This window comes from Salvelinus alpinus, chromosome 17, assembly GCF_045679555.1.
Source record: "Salvelinus alpinus chromosome 17, SLU_Salpinus.1, whole genome shotgun sequence".
NCBI lineage: Eukaryota > Metazoa > Chordata > Actinopteri > Salmoniformes > Salmonidae > Salvelinus > Salvelinus alpinus.
In genome coordinates this window covers 33670777-33689977 of record NC_092102.1, presented here as the reverse complement: position 1 = coordinate 33689977, position 19201 = coordinate 33670777, and the positions used below count along the sequence as shown (strand labels likewise).

The 19201-nt window shown below is 44.2% G+C and overlaps 1 protein-coding gene and 1 pseudogene across 3 annotated transcripts; one reads left to right on the top strand and one right to left on the bottom strand.

Moving 5' to 3' along the window:
- The first annotated feature begins 10746 nt into the window (after positions 1-10746).
- Positions 10747-13189, top strand: LOC139542809 (platelet glycoprotein IX-like; annotated as a pseudogene).
- LOC139542808 (haloacid dehalogenase-like hydrolase domain-containing 5) lies at positions 12397-18931 on the bottom strand. Of its 3 annotated transcripts, none has more exons than XM_071348654.1 (8): positions 18545-18931; positions 16741-16944; positions 16296-16447; positions 15458-15551; positions 15330-15363; positions 15038-15212; positions 14617-14805; positions 12397-14087 (listed from the first exon to the last, which is right to left on the bottom strand). In XM_071348654.1, the coding sequence occupies exons 1-8, from the start codon at positions 18662-18664 to the stop codon at positions 13688-13690; spliced, it is 1368 nt and encodes a 455-aa protein (XP_071204755.1). In that variant the 5' UTR covers positions 18665-18931; the 3' UTR covers positions 12397-13687. The 3 variants fall into 3 exon arrangements, with proteins under 3 accessions (XP_071204755.1, XP_071204758.1, XP_071204757.1); XM_071348657.1 differs by having other exon boundaries at positions 16741-16796; positions 18545-18930; XM_071348656.1 differs by having other exon boundaries at positions 16296-16408; positions 18545-18929.
- Between the last annotated feature and the right edge of the window lie 270 nt (positions 18932-19201).

Here is a 19201-nt window from a genome sequence, read left to right as displayed (position 1 = left end):
GGTCTCTCCACACAAGGTGCTGGCTGGCCGTCCTATGCGAATGACAAATGCACCTTTCGCCCAGAACAGGTTGTCCCTGCAAGGGATGGAGGAAGACATGGTTGAGTATTATGTTACCCTTAACAGGGTTCTCAAGACTCTCTTTCCTCAAGTGAAGACATTTTTTCCAAACCTGGCAGGTGGAGCTGAGCACTGTTTGAGCCCAGGGGATTTTGTGGTGGTCAAGCACTTCAGGAGAAAGAGTTGGAAGGACTCCCATTGGAGAGGGCAGTACCAAGTTCTTCTGGGTTGCTGAGAGAGATACCTGGATCCACGTGTCACACTGCAGACGAGTTCCTGATCTAGGAGAAGATAGGGCTTTGCCAGTTCCGGTGGTGCAGTGTGGCCCTCCTCTGCATTAGTACAGGAGTGCTTATAAGAACAGTAGGTTGTCCTCTTGTGGGAAACCTGGCAGAGGGTGAGATGAGCCAAAGGGGAACCTGGCAGAGGGTCCCGAGCCAAAGGGGCCAACGCCGGTCCGGAGTAGTGGCCCAGAAGTAGATGGTCATCGTAGAAGGAGTCCTGAGCCAAAGGGGCCAATGCAGGTCCGGAGTATTGACCCAGAAGTAAAAGGAGAGCCCTGCTGGGCCCTCATAACCATGAGGACAATCTGTTCTTCTCTAGAGCAGAAATGGTTGCTAATCTTACATTTGGACAAAGAGTGTTGTTAAAAAAAAACATTTATTGGTCACATACACATGGTTAGCAGATGCGAGTGTAGCGAAATGCTTGTGCTTCTAGTTCCGTCAGTGCAGTAAAATCTAACAAGTAATCTAACAAATTCACAACGACTACCTTATACACACAAATGTAATGGGATGAATAAGAATATGTACGTACATATAAATATATGGATGAGTGTTTGCCGTGCGGCATAGGCAAGATGCAGTAGATGGTATAAAATACAGTATATAGGTATTATATGAGTAATGTAGGATATGTAAACATTATATAAAGGGGCATTATTTAAAGTGACTAATGATACATTTACAGTTGAAGTCAGAAGTTTACATACACCTAAGCCAAATACATTTAAACTCAGTTTTTCACAATTTCTGACATTTAATCCTAGTAAACATTCCCTGTCTTAGGTCAGTTAGGATCACCAGTTTATTTTAAGAATGAAATGTCAGAATAGTAGAGAGAGTGATTTATTTCAGCTTTTATTTCTTTCATCACATTCCCAGTGGGTCAGAAGTTTCCCACAATAAGTTTCCCACAATAAGTTGGGTGAATTTTGGCCCATTCCTCCTGACAGAGCTGGTGTAACTGAGTCAGGTTTGTAGGCCTCCTTGCTTGCACACACTTTTTCAGTTCTGCCCACAAATTTTCTATAGGATTGAGGCCAGGGCTTTGTGATGCCCACTCCAATACCTTGACTTTGTTGTCCTTAAGCCATTTTGCCACAACTTTGGAAGTATGCTTGGGGTCATTGTCCATTTGGAAGACCCATTTGAGACCAAGCTTTAACTTCCTGACTGATGTCTTGAGATGTTGCTTCAATATATCCACATAATTTTCCATCCTTATGATGCCATCTATTTTGTGAAGAGCACCAGTCCCTCCTGCAGCAAAGCACCCCCACAACATGATGCTGCCACCCCCGTGCTTCATGGTTGGGATGGTGTTCTTCGGCTTGCAAGCCTCTCCCTTTTCCCTCTGAACATAACGATGGTCATTATGGCCAAACAGTTCTATTTTTGTTACATCAGACCAGAGGACATTTCTCCAAAAAGTACGATCTTCGTCCCCATGTGCAGTTGCAAACCGTAGTCTGGCTTTTTTATGGCGGTTTTGGAGCAGTGGCTTCTTCCTTGCTGTCGATATAGGACTTGTTTTACTGTGGATATAGATACTTTTGTATCTGTTTCCTCCAGCATCTTCACAAGGTCCTTTGCTGTTGTTCTGGGATTGATTTGCACTTTTCACACCAAAGTATGTTCATCTCTAGGAGACAGAACGTGCCTCCTTCCTGAGCGGTATGACGGCTGTGTGGTCCCATGGTGTTTATACTTGCGTACTATTGTTTGTACAGATGAACGTGGTACCTTCAGGCGTTTGGAAATTGCTCCCAAGGATGAACCAGACTTGTGGAGGTCTACAATTTTTTTCTGTGGGCTTGGCTGATTTCCTTTGATTTTCCCATGATGTCAAGCAAAGAGGCACTGAGTTTGAAGGTAGGCCTTGAAATACATCCACAGGTACACCTCCAATTGACTCAGATGGTGTAAGTTAGCCTATCAGAAGCTTCTAAAGCCATGACATCATTTTCTGGATTTTTCCAAACTGTTTAAAGGCACAGTCAACTTATTGTATGTAAACTTCTGACTCACTGGAATTGTGATACAGTGAATTATAAGTGAAATAATCTGTCTGTTAACAATTGTTGTAAAAATTCCTTGTGTCATGCACAAAGTAGATGTCCTAACCGACTTGCCAAAACTATAATTTGTTAACAAGAAATTTGTGGAGTGGTTGAAAAACGAATTTTAATGACTCCAACCTAAGTGTATGTAAACTTCTGACTTCATTTGTATTACATCCATTTATTAAAGTGGCAAGAGATTTGAGTCTGTATGTTGGCAGCAGCCTCTCTATGTTAGTGATGGCTGTTTAACAGTCTGATGGCCTTGAGATAGAAGCTGTTTTTCAGTCTCTCAGTCCCAGCTTTGATACACCTGTACTGACCTCACCTTCTGGATGATAGCGGGGTGGACAGGCAGTGGCTCGGGTGGTTGTTGTCCTTGATGATCTTTTTGGCCTTCCTGTGACATTGGGTACTAAAGGTGTCCTGGAGGGCAGGTAGTTTGCCCCCGGTGATGCGTTGTGCAGACCTCACTACCCTCTGGAGAGCCTTGTGGTTGAGGGCGGTGCAGTTGCCGTTCTAGGCGGTGATACAGCCTGACAGGATGCTCTCGAGTGTGCATCTGTAAAAGTTTGTGAGTGTTTTAGGTGACAAGCCAAATTTCTTCAGCCACCTGAGGTTGAAGAGGCGCTGTTGCACCTTCTTCACCACGCTGTCTGTGTGGGTGGACCATTGCAGTTTGTCTGTGATGTGTACGCCGAGGAACTTAAAACTTTCCACCTTCTCCACTACTGTCCTGTCGATGTGGTTGGGGGGATGCTCCCTCTGCTGTTTCCTGAAGTCCACGATCATCTCCTTTGTTTTGTTGACGTTGAGTGAGAGGTTATTTTCCTGACACCACACTCCGAGGGCCCTCACCTCCTCCCTGTAGGCCATCTCGTCATTGTTAGTAATCAAACCTACCACTGTAGTGCCGTCTGTAAACTTGATGATTGAGTTGGAGGCGTGCATGGCCATGCAGTCATGGGTGAACAGGGAGTACAGGAGAGGGGCTAGAACGCACCCTTGTGGGGCCCCAGTGTTGAGGATCAGCGGGGTGGAGATGTTGTTTCCTACCCTCACTACCTGGGGGCGACCCGTCAGAAAGTCCAGGACCCAGTTGCACAGGGCTGGGTCGAGACCCAGGGTCTCGAGCTTAATGATGAGTTTGCAGGGTACTATGGCGTTAAATGCTGAGCTGTAGTCAATGAACAGCATTCTTTCATAGGTATTCCTCTTGTCCAGATGGGATAAGGCAGTGTGCAGTGTGATGGCGATTGTGTCATCTGTGGATCTATTGGGGTGGTAAGCAAATTTGAGTGGGTCTGATGTATCAGGTAGGGTGGAGGTGATATGATCCTTGATTAGTCTCTCAAACCACTTCATGATGACAGAGGTGAGTGCTACGGGCGACAGTCATTTAGTTCAGTTACCTTAGCTTTCTTGGGAACATGAACAATGGTGGCCATCTTGAAGCATGTGGGCACAGCAGACTGGGATAGGGATTGATTGAATATGTCCGTAAACACACCAGCCAGTTGGTCTGCGCATGCTCTGAGGACTCGGCTAGGGATGCCGTCAGTGCCGGCAGCCTTGCGAGGGTTAACACGTTTAAATGTTTTACTCACGTTGGCCACGGTGAAAGAGAACCCACAGGCTTTGGTAGCGGGATGTATCAGTTTCTCGGTATTGTCCTCAAAGCGAGCAAATAAGTTGTTTAATTTGTCTGGGAGAAAGACGTCGATGTCAGTGACTGGGCTGGTTTTCTTTTTGTAATCCGTGATTGACTGTAGACCCTGCCACATACCTCTCGTGTCTGAGCCATTGAATTTCGACTCTACTTTGTCTCTATACCAGGGGTGGGCAAACTTTTTGACTCGCGGGCCACAATGGGTTCTAAAATTTGACAGAGGGGCCGGGCCAGGAGCATTTGGAGGGAGTGTTTGGGCCGGATATACTAAAGCATTAAATGTAGTGTGTGCAAACCTCATAGCACAGTAAGAACACTACAACCCAATTTATTAACTGTCTTTCAAATGTGAAAAATAGCCCTTATCAGTTAATAAATTTGTCTCAAGGAATATGCAAGATATGGCATATACATACTATTTCGCAGATACCGGGATGAGGAAATGTAAAGACATTAAAATAACATACGCACTGTGATTTATCAAGATTGCGTCTGTTTTTAATAAGTTTCAATCGAAGGTGCAAAGTTAAAGAAATCAACATTTATTGAAAAATGGAATCACTTTCAACATTCAAAACATATTATTACACAACGAAATACTCAAGCTCAATAATATCTACTTGTGTTAAACTCCGCAAAATCATGGATGGATTGTCCTGACCGCGCGCTCTACAAACTCGCCACGGACGCCCTCGCCTTCACGCGCAAACAGTACACGTGTATCGTTGCCAAGCACACAGACATAGGCTGTATTAAATATCCTACCTGCAGCTGAAAATTTAAATTTAAATTTAAATTAAGAGCGATGTGGAGGTTTTTACTATAATTTGGACAAGTTCGGCGGGCCGGATTAAAAAGCCTAACGGGCCGTATGTGGCCCGCGGGCCGTAGTTTGCCCATGTTTGCTCTATACTGATGCTTTACTTGTTTGATTGCCTTGCAGAGGGAATAGCTACACTGTTTGTATTCTGTCATGTTTCCAGTCGCCTTGCCATGGTTAAAAGCTTTAGTTCGCACTTTCAGTTTTGCACGAATGCTGCAATCCAGCCACGGTTTCTGGTTAGGGAAGGTTTTAATAGTCACAGTGGGTACAACATCACCGATGCACTTGCTAATAAACTTGCTCACCGAGTCAGCGTATACGTCAATGTTGTTATCTGAGGCTACCCGGAACATATCCCAGTCCACGTGATCTAAGCAATCTTGAAGCGTGGAATCTGCTTGGTCAGACCAGCGTTGGATAGACCTGAGCCCGGGCGTTTCCTGTTTTAGTTTCTGTCTATAGGCTGGGAGCCATGGTCAAAATGGAGTCATGGTCAGATTTCCCGAAGGGAGGGCAGGGGAGGGCTTTGTATGCATCGCGGAAGTTAGAGTAGCAATGGTCCAGAATGCTACCAGCTCGTGTCGCGCAGTCGATATGCTGATAGAATTTAGGAAGCCTTGTTCTCAGATTAGCTTTGTTAAAATCCCCAGCTACAATAAATGCAGCCTCAGGATAAATGGTTTCAGTTTACATAGAGTCCATAATCGAAGAGAATTCTCTTGGTAGATAATGCGGTCGGCATTTGATTGTAAGGAATTCTAGATCAGGTGATCAAAGAAACCGGGTGGCTGTACCGACTCTGACAACATATCCCGAGTGAGCCATGTTTCCGTGAAACAGAGAATGTTACAATCTCTGATGTCTCTCAGGAAGGCAACTCGTGCCCTAATTCCATCCACCTTGTTGTCTAGAGATAGGACATTGGTGAGTAATATGGTCAGAAACGGTGGATGGTGTGCTCGCCTTCTAAGTCTAACCAGTAGGCCGCTCCGTCTGCCTCTCCTGCGGCGACCACGTTGTTTTGGGTCACCGTCTGGGATATGATCCCATGTCCATTGTGGAGGTCCGAACAAAGGATCCGCTTCGGGAAAGACATATTCTTGGTCATAATTTTGGTAAGTTGACATCGCTTTTATATCCAGTAGTTCGTCCCGGCTGTATGTAATAACACTTGAGATTTTCCTGGCTAACAATGTGAGAAATAATACATCAAAAACAAATTTCTGCATAATTTCCTAAGGACCTGAAGCGAGGCGACCATCTCTGTCGGTGCCATTATTGCTGTCTTTTGAGCGTGAACTGACAGATACATTGGATTATGATGAAATCATCCCCATATTCAACTCAAAGCCATCTATGCCTTGTGATGTGTGGGTTGGGGCCAGTTAAGGTAGGAGCAGGTTTGCCACTTTGCCAAGTAAATCTGACTATCCAAATTGACTTACCATTCCTAGTAGAGATGCCACGTAACCCTGACCCCATGACGGTTTTTGCATTATATAACCACAGAGGCCCACCGTCGCTTGCTAGGCCAGATAATACTTTACTCCCACCCATCTCAGTAGCAGGAGTGATGACAGTCCCTTGGTGTATTAGAGGAGAAGGAATTAATCATTTGGGTGAACTACAATGTAATTGTATAATGTACTACAACGGGTCCAATACCTGTAAGTTAACTGTCAACAATGCCGACACTGGTAATGTTACTTATGGTATTTCAGTCTGTAATGTTCTTATCCCTTTGAGAGGAGCCCCAAATGGCACCTATTGGTTGTGTGGGAAAATGGCTTACTATAGCCTGCCCCTGAACTGGGGAGGTAGTTGTACTGTTGGGTTTGTGGTAACAGCTATGAGAGCCGTTCCAAACAATAATAAGAGTCTGAGGGCTCTGTTTAGAGTACAAACCTCCTGGAATAAGGAGAGCTCAGAGGTCTCTGGCTGACATCACTCACACTCAGGCACCTGCCTCCAGGTTCTTTGGTGTGTTTTTTCCAGGGTATGGAGTTGCATGTGCCCTAGACCAAATTCGTGATATCACCAAACATGTGGAGGAAATTGGCAATGCTACTCAAAATGCCCCATAACAATTGAATGACGAACTGAAAGAATTGCGTAAATTGGCTCTGGGGCACTTGTGCAATAATTGGAGAGGAATGTTGCACTTTTGTCCCAGATCGGTACTCTAACGTTACGGTCTTGCCGAATACATTGCCACTGTGGCTAAGAACAATTCCCCACAGCCCGAGTGGACGCTTGCAACTTGGTTGAAATCTGTGTTCGGGAGTTGGGGATCCCAGATTGTTGGGGATCCCAGATTTTTTTCTTAGTATGTCTAATTGTATTACTAACATGTTGTAAGGCTATTTGTGCCTCACAGGCTGGGAAGGTTTCGGCAGCCATTATATGTAATGCTCCTCAAGAGGATGGTGAGACTGATGAGCTGCCGACACTGTAGATAGGACGATGAGTGAGAATTGGAGGTTGTTTTTGTTTGACAAGTTTAGATGGCCCAAGCGGATTTGTTTTATGTTTTGATTAGTCTCAGGAACAGTTGGTGACTGATCGTGTATGGAGGAATCCTCACTATCACTGTTCCTCAACGCAGTACGCCCAGAATATTGCTATGGGAACAACCGAGGTATCTCAGTTTCAAGGTCTCAACTTGTGAGGTATTGGTCAGTCACATGTGCAAGACACCGGTAGTGATTAAATAATTATGCTAAACATGCAAATATAACTTGTCTGTGCATAGCTGTTGTCATGACGTGGCCCTTTCTGGGTGTAGATCGTGGCTTCCCCTCTTTCACTCTCTCCCACACCCAGGTTCTGTTATCTCAGGTCGTAAATTCCTGGCGGAGACTCTCTCCCCCTTTTCATGCAAAGAGAGATCACAGAGTGAACAAAGGATTTTGTACATACATACTACCTCAATCAGCCTGACTAACCGGTGTCTGTATGTAGCCTCGCTACTTTTATAGCCTCGCTACTGTATATAGCCTGTCTTTTTACTGTTGTTTTATTTCTTTACCTACCTATTGTTCACCTAATACCTTTTTTGCACTATTGATTAGAGCCTGTAAGTAAGCATTTCACGGTAAGGTCTACACCTGTTATATTCAACGCACATGACAAATAAACTTTGATTTGATTTCACATGGCCGAACTCCTAAATCCCCAAAATGGGAGAATGAAACAATATGTCCACTTGTGGGAATGGTACGTGGACACTTAAGGGACAGTTATGTTGAGTGTGTTTAATTTGGTGACCTCATGAAGGACAGGAAACACACATTACTATATCTCTGAATGTGTACATTTCTCAATTTTGGTGTTTGCATCTAATTCTTGTATGAAATGAATGAGTAAAAATGAAACTATTTGTGAAATGATGTAATGTGATGTTAACCTTTAATTTTATTCGCTGTAAAGTTTAACTAGTCAGCGGCCACGCCCCCGTGAGCACGGACATAATCTGGCGTCATGGAACCACCCTTTCTTTTGTTCCGAATTAAACCCCCCCTGAAGAAATACTCTTCAGACTAAGCAAACCCACAGCGGGAGCTGTGATTACGAATAGTTGAGTACCAAGACTAGAAAACTATACCACGTGGAGCATTGGCTACACGGCTGGAAGTGGTTCAACTCTGAGACTATGGATCCCTACAGAATAAGAGCAAATCTTAGATACTAATTACTAGTCTGCAGCTAGAAATTATGTAAACCTGGGATGCGAATACCGACAACCACCGAAACATCTACTCTAAGAACAATGGACGCCTGACATATCCATTACAACAGACACTATCAGGAGCAGCCGATAGCTACAACCATGAAAGACATTGTGACTTATGGAGAAGTAACGAGAGACTCTCTGATGGACTGACTCTCCAGCAGACTGACCGACAATTCCAACAGAGAAGACAACAACGACATATGGGTGTAAATATATTGATTGCAATTATTCCCGAATGAGTGAGCGTTCATGTGCAAAGGATTAGCATTTCAATGAATATAATTATCCACTGTGTGTAGTAAATCCATTTTGTCTTTCCCGCTCCTTTATCGGTCCACACCCCCTTTTCTTTGTATACCAAGCCGTCATATCTGTTTAGCCCACTAGGGGATCGTCCCTATCATTATTTGTAACCAATACCTACTGCTTGTTTGTGCATTTCTGTGATTATTTAGTTAGTTAGTAGATAAATGATTAAGCCAATTGGTGTATGGATGATTCATGGTTTAGGCTGGGTTCATGCAGATAACCAAGAATTCTACGACGTTTGAAATGAGACTGACGTAAGGTAAAGAATAATTCATTAATAGAAGACTAATTGATCAGATATTAAAATATCTGAAAAGGGGGCCTCCCGGGTGGCGCAGTGGTCTAGGGCACTGCATCGCAGCGCTAGCTGCGCCACCAGAGTCTCTGGGTTCACGCCCAGGCTCTGTCGCAGCCGGCCGCGACCGGGAGGTCCGTGGGGCGACGCACAATTGGCCTAGCGTCGTCCGGGTTAGGGAGGGTTTGGCCGGCAGGCATATCCTTGTCTCATCGCGCTCCAGCGACTCCTGTGGCGGGCCGGGCGCAGTGCGCGCTAACCGAGGGGGCGTGCACGGTGTTTCCTCCGACACATTGGTGCGGCTGGCTTCCGGGTTGGAGGCGCGCTGTGTTAAGAAGCAGTGCGGCTTGGTTGGGTCGTGCTTCGGAGGACGCATGGCTTTCGACCTTCGTCTCTCCCGAGCCCGTACGGGAGTTGTAGCGATGAGACAAGATAGTAATTACTAGCGATTGGATACCACGAAAATTGGGGAGAAAAGGGGGTACATTTATTTAAAAAATATATATATGTATCTGATGAGTTATATTCGGAAAAGTATAACTTTGTAATCTGAAGATTTTCCGTGGTGCCCCGACTTCCTAGTTAATTAAATGTACATGATTAGTTTAATCACGTAATAATAATTATAGAGAATTGATTTGATAAAATAACAGTATTCACCTTCAATGATACTAAAGACACGACACTGTCTTTTATGTACAGTGTCGTGTCTTTAGTATCATTGAAGGTGAATACTGTTATTTTATCAAATCAATTCTCTATAATTATTATAGACAACTGTTGGGACCGCCCCAGCTGAGTTTTCTGATAGACCTGTACAGTGTGCAGAGTTTGTTGTTGTAACCTCTCCACTTCAGGTGTCCCTGGTGTTGAATTTCCACCATAGTAGGCCTCACTCTAACCTTGTTGTCAATAACTTCACACTTAAAGGTAAGGCCTCACTTTAACATGTATGGCTATGGCTTATCATGATAAGCCTGTTCAGCCCATAGGATACTATATATGAAATGACAGACATGTTTTCCCACCCAATGTGAGATAGATACAAAATTGACCCACATCACTATTATGTAAATAGATCAATAAATGTTACATACACCTCTATGCTGTCAAAACATAATATTCATTTGACAGGTATGCCTATTATGAATGATATTTTGGGTACCACATGAGCAAAAGTATGTGGACACCTGCTCATCGAACATCTAATTCCAAAATCATGGGCATTAATATGGAGTTGGTCCCTCCTTTGCCCCCCTTTGCTCTATAACAGCCCCCACTCTTCTGGGAAGGCTTTCCACTAGATGTTGGAACATTGCTCCAGGAACTTTCTTCCATTCAGCCACAAGAGCATTAGTGAGGTTGGGCACTGATGCTGGGCGATTAGGCTTGGCTCGCAGTCGGCGTTCCAATTCATCCCAAAGATGTTCGATGGGGTTGAGGTCAGGGCTCTGTGCGGGCCAGTCAAGTTCTTCCACACCGATCTCGACAAACCATTTCTGTATGGACCTCGCTTTGTGCACAGAAGCATTGTAATGCTGAAACAGGAAAGGGTCTTCCACAAACTGTAGCCACAAAGTTGGAAGCACAGAATCGTCTACAATGTCATTGTATGCTGTAGCGTTAAGATTTCCCTTTTACTGGAACTAAGGGGCCTAGCCCGAACCATGGAAAACAGTCCCAGACCATTATTTCTCCTCCACCAAACTTTACAGTTGGCACTATGCATTCGGGAAGGTTCGCAAAACCCAACTTTGTACGTCAGACTGCCAAATGGTGAAGCTTGATTCATCACTCCAGAGAACGTGTTTCTACTGCTCCAGAGTCCACTGGTGGCGAGCTTTACACCACTCCAGCCAACACTTGGCATTGTGCATGGTGACCTTAGGCTTGTGTGTAGCTGCTCGGCCATGAAAACCTATTTCATTAAGCTCCCGACGAACAGTTCTTGTGCTGACGTTGCTTCCAGAGGCCGTTTTGTTTGTATAGTGTATGTATACATCAGATATGGTATGTTTTTCTTCCTGTAGGATGCTCTTTGGTTCAGGGCTAGCCATCCTCCTCCTCCTGGCCACATCCAGTGCACAGACCAGCCCACAGCCCTGCCAGTGTTCAGCCCTACACCCTGCAGGACTACAGATCAACTGCAGCTCCCTGAGCCTCAGGGAAGTCCCACCTCTCTCTCCAGACACCACGAGCTCCACCTCCAGAACAACCAGCTGTTCACAGTACCTCCAGGGCACTTCGACAGGCTGCAAGGCCTGAGAAGGGTCACCCTGTATGGGAACCCTTTCCACTGTAACTGTGAAATCCAGTACCTAAGTACCTGGCTGAAGAGGAACGGGGCTGTCGTGTCTGGTGGGGTGCCCACCTGTGCCAGCCCAAGTAGTGTGGCACACACAGCAATCACTGTGCTCAGTGATGCCTACTTTTCCTCCTGTGCCCAGCAGAGGTGTGCAAGGGAGGTGTATGATACCCTGGTGGGGGTGATGTTGTGTGGGCTCATCGGCCTCCTGCTGTGGGGCCTGAGGCTGGTGAAGAACTCCACCTTCACTCTGGACATGGATCAGAGACACGCATGGTTTGAGGCTGACTCTCTGAAGTCGCTGAAGCCCAAACACAGGAGGACACTCCAGAGGCTCTCTGTCTGAGGAATGTGAGAACTCTGCCTCTCTCACCGGGCGATGCGAGCATGGGCGAGGGAGCGTGACCAAAGTTAGGGAAAGCTGAACTTTATGCAAATACTCTGTGACATCGTGCCATTTTTGACCAATCGAAGCTCATTATAGCTTCCTGGCCCTACTGGATTGGCTGTTGATACCTAGCACTACATGAGGGTGAAGCTTTTTTATTTATTTTACCTTTATTTAACTAGGCAAGTCAGTTAAGAACAGATTCTTATATACAATGACGGCCTACACCGGCCAATTGTGCGCCGCCCTATGGGACTTCCAATCACGGCCGGTTGTGATACAGCCTGGATTCGAACCAGGGTGTCTGTAGTGACGCCTCAAGCACTGAGATGCAGTGCCTTAGACAGATTCGGGAGACATTTAGGTGTTGTACAATTTGCAAATATTGTTAACACCAGATAAGTGAGAATATTTATTTCTGAAACTGAAGATGTGTGCATGAGGACAGTAAGAAGAAAACCGTTAGGATATATGGCAAGAAGATAAGCATGTTTTATTTTCTATGGAGTCGTTTGTTTTCATGTAAACAAAGCCATGCTGTATCATCAGCACTGAAGAACAGGTAGCCAGCTTTTTTCTTTCGTTTTTTTAAGGCTACGCTATTTTCATTCATACAAGCAATATTGACAACATCTTATAAAATATGTAACGCATCAACTGAAATACATGGTTAATACACCTATGATAAAATAGCTTCTCTTATATTCCTATATTTTATATAAATATAAGTGGCTAGATACAGTCATTGCATCTGTGGTCAAAGTTCTAACGCATACGACAAATGGTACATTTACAACAAAGGGCAGGTTTAGTAGCTCGGCAAGATATGGTAACATTAAATGAGAATGAATCGTTTTGTTCTGTGCAAATACAGGTTACATGGTTTACATTGCTCGAAATAATGTAGACAGCACAGTTGAAGGACGGCATTGCACCCTAAATATCAAATAGGTATTCTTACAGTACAGGGCCCGGTTTCCCAAAAGCATCTTAAGGCAAAATTAATATTAGAACCATCTATGGTTAATATTAGAACCATCTACCATCTATGGTTCTAACGATGAAATTGCCTTAATATGCTTTTGGGAAACCGGGCCAAGTCCAGTATAATGCATTAAATCTATCTTATGAAATGCATGCATAGATGTAACAGACAAAACGTATGGTAGACAGTAGTATGGTCAGTTTGAGAAGGAATTGAAAACATATGAATTCATAAAAATATTTGGAACTTATTATAGTCATTAAGATACATAAGACCAATTAAATCAAATTCACAATTTTAAAGATGGTCATAATCTTTGTACATAATCACAACTAAGAAAATACTTATTCATAACACTATTAAATAAGGCTTGCATTAAAATCAATTGCCATTACTTAAAAGCGGGTAATTGTGCAGAACTTAAATCGTTTTAAGCCCACTATAGAACAATACAACAGAATGAATAAGAGTTCAATCTCACTACAGTACTTTACCTATTAAGTTCCTTCAATACCCTGCCAAGTTGTAAACACTGTCCAACGTAACTCAGTGAGTGGTATTTCCCAGTTAAGGACTAAGGGAATCTGGTCCATCGTATCATACAAAACAAATCTGCACAACACTGGATATTGATCAGTATCAATTTTTAGGAACCCCCTCCTTTTTAACCCAGAACCATAGAATTTGAATATAATCAATTCTAATTCTATGGCCGGCACAGGCAAACCTGAGACCTCTACTAAGGAGGTCTCCATGATGACACCAACCTGAAAACATTACTGAGGCACAAACTTCTCCTGCTCAAAGATGAGCTCCACGGCGTCAGCCACGTCCTGCACGATGTGCCCGGGCTCTACCAACGCCGGGTCAAAGCGGAAGTCGCGATGCCCGTGAAACACAGTCTCCTTGATGCACTTGTTGGCATAAGTGGGCACCTCCGTGTGGGGGTTGTACACCCCAGTGCACACCAGGATGGACTTGCAGGAGGTGGCGGAGGGGGGTGCCAGCTCGCTCTCCCAGGTGTTCTCTACGTGGTCGTTGTCCTGGGGAAGGGCTGCACTAGAGCCCGTGCCAGTGGCCATCTTGGCGACAGCTTTGGAGTTCTTCCTCCTGTTCCTCTCCTCCAGGTAACAACTGTAGAGGTTGGCCCCATAGATGTCAGTCATCAGGTTATCCCTGAGGGAGTAGAGAGGCAAAGGAAAGGAAATCAAGGAGAGGAATCAGGTAGTACAGCAATTACATCCCACATCATGGACATCAGCACATCCAGGTGCAGAATCTTAATTTGACCAGTATTGTCGCATCAATATAATCCTGTAACAAGATTTGAACATTCACATTTTTCCACCAATGTAATGTTTGATCTGTGGTTAGGCTATAATTAGGCTATATGAAAAGTGCTATACTGTTAATATAACTGTAGTGCGGGTTTCAGTGAATGTATGTAAATCTCAAATCTCATCTGCATTTCCTGCGGCGCGGGAACATTCTCAGCCACAACAGTGATCAAATTAAGAGCCCACACTTATAACAACTACTCTAGCTTCAAGATGAAATCTAGCTGTGCTTTGAATCCCCAAACAACAAACAAGTAATTATAATGATATGTTATCATTATGCGATTACCCATAATTTTCTTTTTTTTTTCACGTAGAATAAATTGCCACCATTTTTGCTGTCAACAGTGAGATGACAGGGGTCTTACCCAATAGCATAGAGGGAGGTGATGGGCTGTTTCCAGTTTCTCTCCACAGCCTGGCCTCTGATGAGGTACTCAGCAAAGTGGTAGGTCAGTTCACTGGGCTTTCCCATCAGAGCTTTGTACTTCACCTCTTTACCCGTTATCTTCTTGTAGATGTTCTCCAGGCACACCAGGAATGTTCCATGACCAAAGCTGGAGTTGAGATCATATAAAGAAGCAAACATGTAATGAAAACATGATCAATTAAACTAATCAAGCTCATTGAACCGTTTTCTTAAAGGCCAGACTTCAATGAGCTTAGACCCGTTTTGCATCCAGGACATTAATAGATTCTATGGTGAAAAAAACAAATGTCTTTCTTCCTATTCATATCTGCCTTCCTTTTCACCACATTTCAATAACAGCTCTGATTCACTGTGGTTACCGTGGAGACTGGGCCTCAGCCATCCACATGAGATCCATGTTGCAGGCCAGCAGGGGGAGGTGGGGAAGCTTTTGGGTCTGGTGGGCTCCGCTCAGGTTCCCATTGGTCAGCAGGATATCAATTATCAGCTGGAGGTTGGTCTCCCATCGGATGGGCTCCCCAAACAGAATAACAGCTGGACCGGGAAGAGAAAAGAAGTGGAATATGATGGATATGATATACAATTGCGATTACGGTGACAGTTCAACAACAAGATCAATGAGAAGGAGAGAATCCATTTACAAGCCCTCACCTTCTACTGTGGGAAGGTTGGCAATAGGACTGGACTGAAAAGAAAATAAGAAATGGAAGGTGCTTAGGAAAGCCTCTGAAATATAGCCTGTCTATGGATCTTGATGTATACATCGGCTCGATTCTCACCGGCAGTTTGGGCCGTCTGTTGTGGTCTACCATGTCCAGCAGAGGAAAGGATTCTCTCAACATGTCGATACTGACCACATTCTGGAAGCCCAAGCTTATAATTTTAAGGATTACACCACCAATGTATAGCATGGTCATTATAATCTGTCACGCCCTGATCTGTTTAACCTGTCCTTGTGCTTATCTCCACCCCCCTCCAGGTGTCGCCCATCTTCCCCACTTATCCCCTGGGTATTTATACCTATGTTTTCTGTCTTTCTGTGCCAGTTTGTCTTGTTTGTTCAAGTCAACCAGCGGTTTCTCAGCTCCTGTTTTTCCCCAGTCTCTCTTTTTCCTCGTCCTCCTGGTTTTGACCCTTGCCTGTCCTGACTCTGAGCCCGCCTGCCTGACCACTCTGCCTGCCCCTGACCCTGCCTGCCGTCCTGTACCGCTACTCTGGATTATCGACCCCTGCCTGCCTTGACCTGTCGTTTGCCTGCCCCTGTTGTTGCAATAAACATTGTAACTTCAACACAGTCTGCACTTGGGTCTGATATACCTGATATAATCAGCTTGTTAATTAATTTCCAGGTAATTTTTGTTTACCTAGGCAAGTCAGTTAAGAACAAATTCTAATTTACAATGACGGTCTAGGAACAGTGGGTTAACTGCCTTGTTCAGGGGCAGAACGACAGATTTTTACCTTGTCAGCTCAGGGATTCGATCTAGCAACCTTTCGGTTACTGGTCCAAAGCTCTAACCACTAGGCTACCTGCCGCCCTGATATTCTCTTATCAAGCTAAGTCAAGTAGATGCTTTGATATTGTCTAATAATACATATTGTATTTCAAAAGGATACTTTTTGGCAATATCCAGGACGGGCCCTTGTCCTGACACCAGAACACACTTGTCATGGTATTTCTTGAACATCCTCAGTGGACTGTGTGACATCATCACCTGGTCCATGGTGATCTGGTAACAAAAACACCGGTCTGATAGGCTGAGCCAGACCTACAGCAAGCAATATCTTCAAGAGGACCTAATTGGTTTGATTTTCTGTGCAACAAGACACACATACAGTTGAATTTTATGTCAAAAGGCTGTGTATAATGCATGTCATTGTCTACCTCTGCTGGTCCTAATATTTATCCATCATATTACTGAGAACTCGTTTAAAGTCAAAAGACAATGCACCACATTAACATGTACAGCATGAGTGGCTAACTGCCCACACAGGGCCTTGAATTAAATTATGTCTTAATCATTACAGATTGTGTGGCAGAAGAGAGCTGTGAGACACTTACAGGCACTCCCAGGATGTGCGAGAGCTGGTCTGCTTTCATCTGCCGCATACAATTCCCTGCGTTGGTGACAAAAACAACTGGTACCACAAATTGTCCCTGAGAGTTGACCAGTTTTTGGAAGGCCTTTTTTGCAGCAGGGATGGGTATCTTTCCCCGGACAAGCACGCCATCGATGTCAAACAGCAGGCCAAAGCATGGCTGTGGCTGGGATAGGAAGAGAGAATGATTCATATGCCACATTCTAGATCGCTACATGATGACATAAGTTGACATCATGCATCATTAGAAATATTCCACTCAACAATATAAGACCCATCCTCAAAGCATGGGTCTGAGTTGACACACAAGACAGGATGCAGGACCATGTGTGTGGTTCTGTTTTAAATATGAATCTAGACTAGTAATGATTTAGTTTCTGTATGTTACAACACAACTATTTCCAGGGTGTTGCTCAACAGTCTTAGCCTCATACGACCATCCTGAAGTCCCGTAAGTTTACAATCTGTTTTGCTATTGGTGTGGATCAGGCTACAACAGTCTAGCCCAAACATGGGCAAACTACGGCCCGCGGGCCACATACGGCCCGTTAGGCATTTTAATCCGGCCCGCCGAACTTGTCCAAATTATAGTAAAAACCTCCACATCGCTCTTAATTTAAATTTTCAGCTGCAGGTAGGATATTTAATACAGCCTATGTCTGTGTGCTTGGCAACGATACACGTGTACTGTTTGCGCGTGAAGGCGAGGGCGTCCGTGGCGAGTTTGTAGAGCGCGCGGTCAGGACAATCCATCCATGATTTTGCGGAGTTTAACACAAGTAGATATTATTGAGCTTGAGTATTTCGTTGTGTAATAATATGTTTTGAATGTTGAAAGTGATTCCATTTTTCAATAAATGTTGATTTCTTTAACTTTGCACCTTCGATTGAAACTTATTAAAAACAGACGCAATCTTGATAAATCACAGTGCGTATGTTATTTTAATGTCTTTACATTTCCTCATCCCGGTATCTGCGAAATAGTATGTATATGCCATATCTTGCATATTCCTTGAGACAAATTTATTAACTGATAAGGGCTATTTTTCACATTTGAAAGACAGTTAATAAATTGGGTTGTAGTGTTCTTACTGTGCTATGAGGTTTGCACACACTACATTTAATGCTTTAGTATATCCGGCCCAAACACTCCCTCCAAATGCTCCTGGCCCGGCCCCTCTGTCAAATTTTAGAACCCATTGTGGCCCGCGAGTCAAAAAGTTTGCCCACCCCTGGTCTAGCCTCTAGGTATATGTGGAAGGAAATGTGAATTGTGGAGGCAGCTCACATAAAGAGAAAATAAACATAATATGTGATGTGAGGGTAGAAATTCATAGGCCCTGTGATTATTGGGACTTTCCTCTTATCAAAGCCACTTTACTGACAGGCCCAATATGCCATTTGGATACATATGCACCTCTGAGGCCTATTATTTAGAGAGAAAAACCCCCATGATGTATTCAATTCATTGTAGCCAACATTACAGAAGGAGCTAATGATATGGGATTGTGATGGAACTGCAATCTCTTTTCCTACACACTCATCTTGAGCGATAACATTCGGAGACATAAAAATGTGCCTGTTTGGATTTTGAAAACTGATGGGGAAAAAACTAACATTTGAGGACACAAAGCGCCCATCCCCCAAAATACCAGTGCAATGCTACATTCGTTGGTATTCCTATTACAAGGAAACATTGGCTACAATGTATCAGCTGACAGTGCAGAATTCATTTGGAAGCAACAGCTTTGCAGTTCGAATCGTACCTTGCTAACAGACACGGTTCCGCTAAACCCGCACTCAGAACCGGCAAATCCAGCTCTTCGCCTGACTTGTCGGTTACACAGGGCGTTCAGAGCTCGGTAAAACGGCAGGAGTCCCCTCATCTCCGCCTACTTTCACCGGTGACCGAAAAATAATGAAGCACCAAATAAAAAAGCCGGCTTGGGCTGAGCTGGCTGTTCGGCTGGGCTTGTTTTCCTCCGATTTTTTTACTCATTAATTTTTTTCTATGCACGGCGAAATGACATGAGGACTTCCTTTTAGTGCTTTCAATACAACTGGGAACACGGAAAAAGAGGTCAAATCATGACGTCAGTGGTGTTCAGGTCGGAGCTCTAGTAAGATGCTCGCATTTCCGACCTTCCAAATTCCGAGTTGGATTACCATTCGAAACGATTATTTCCAGTCGATGCTCGTTTCCCCCCCGCGATGTCACAGTTGTCTTGACCGCACGGAAGTCGGAGATTTCCGAGTTGTTTTTAACGTGGCATTATATTACGCACTGTTGAAAATCGTAAACAGCGCAGAACTAGACTGCGGCCCCAGCTGCCATTTTGAACATCAGGTGGAGCAATAGAAATGCAGGGGAAAACAGCAGCAAGGATACTGGCCATTTTAGAAGTATAGATTGAGGAATTTTG

Excerpts from the sequence above, each read along its gene's own strand:
- LOC139542808 (XM_071348654.1), bottom strand. The coding sequence starts at position 18,664 with ATGAGGGGACTCCTGCCGTTTTACCGAGCTCTGAACGCCCTGTGTAAC. Across the intron at positions 16,945-18,544 it reads GAACCGTGTCTGTTAGCAAG|CCACAGCCATGCTTTGGCCT; the intron begins GTACGATTCGAA and ends TTCCTATCCCAG. Across the intron at positions 15,364-15,457 it reads ACAGACGGCCCAAACTGCCG|TCCAGTCCTATTGCCAACCT; the intron begins GTGAGAATCGAG and ends TTTTCTTTTCAG.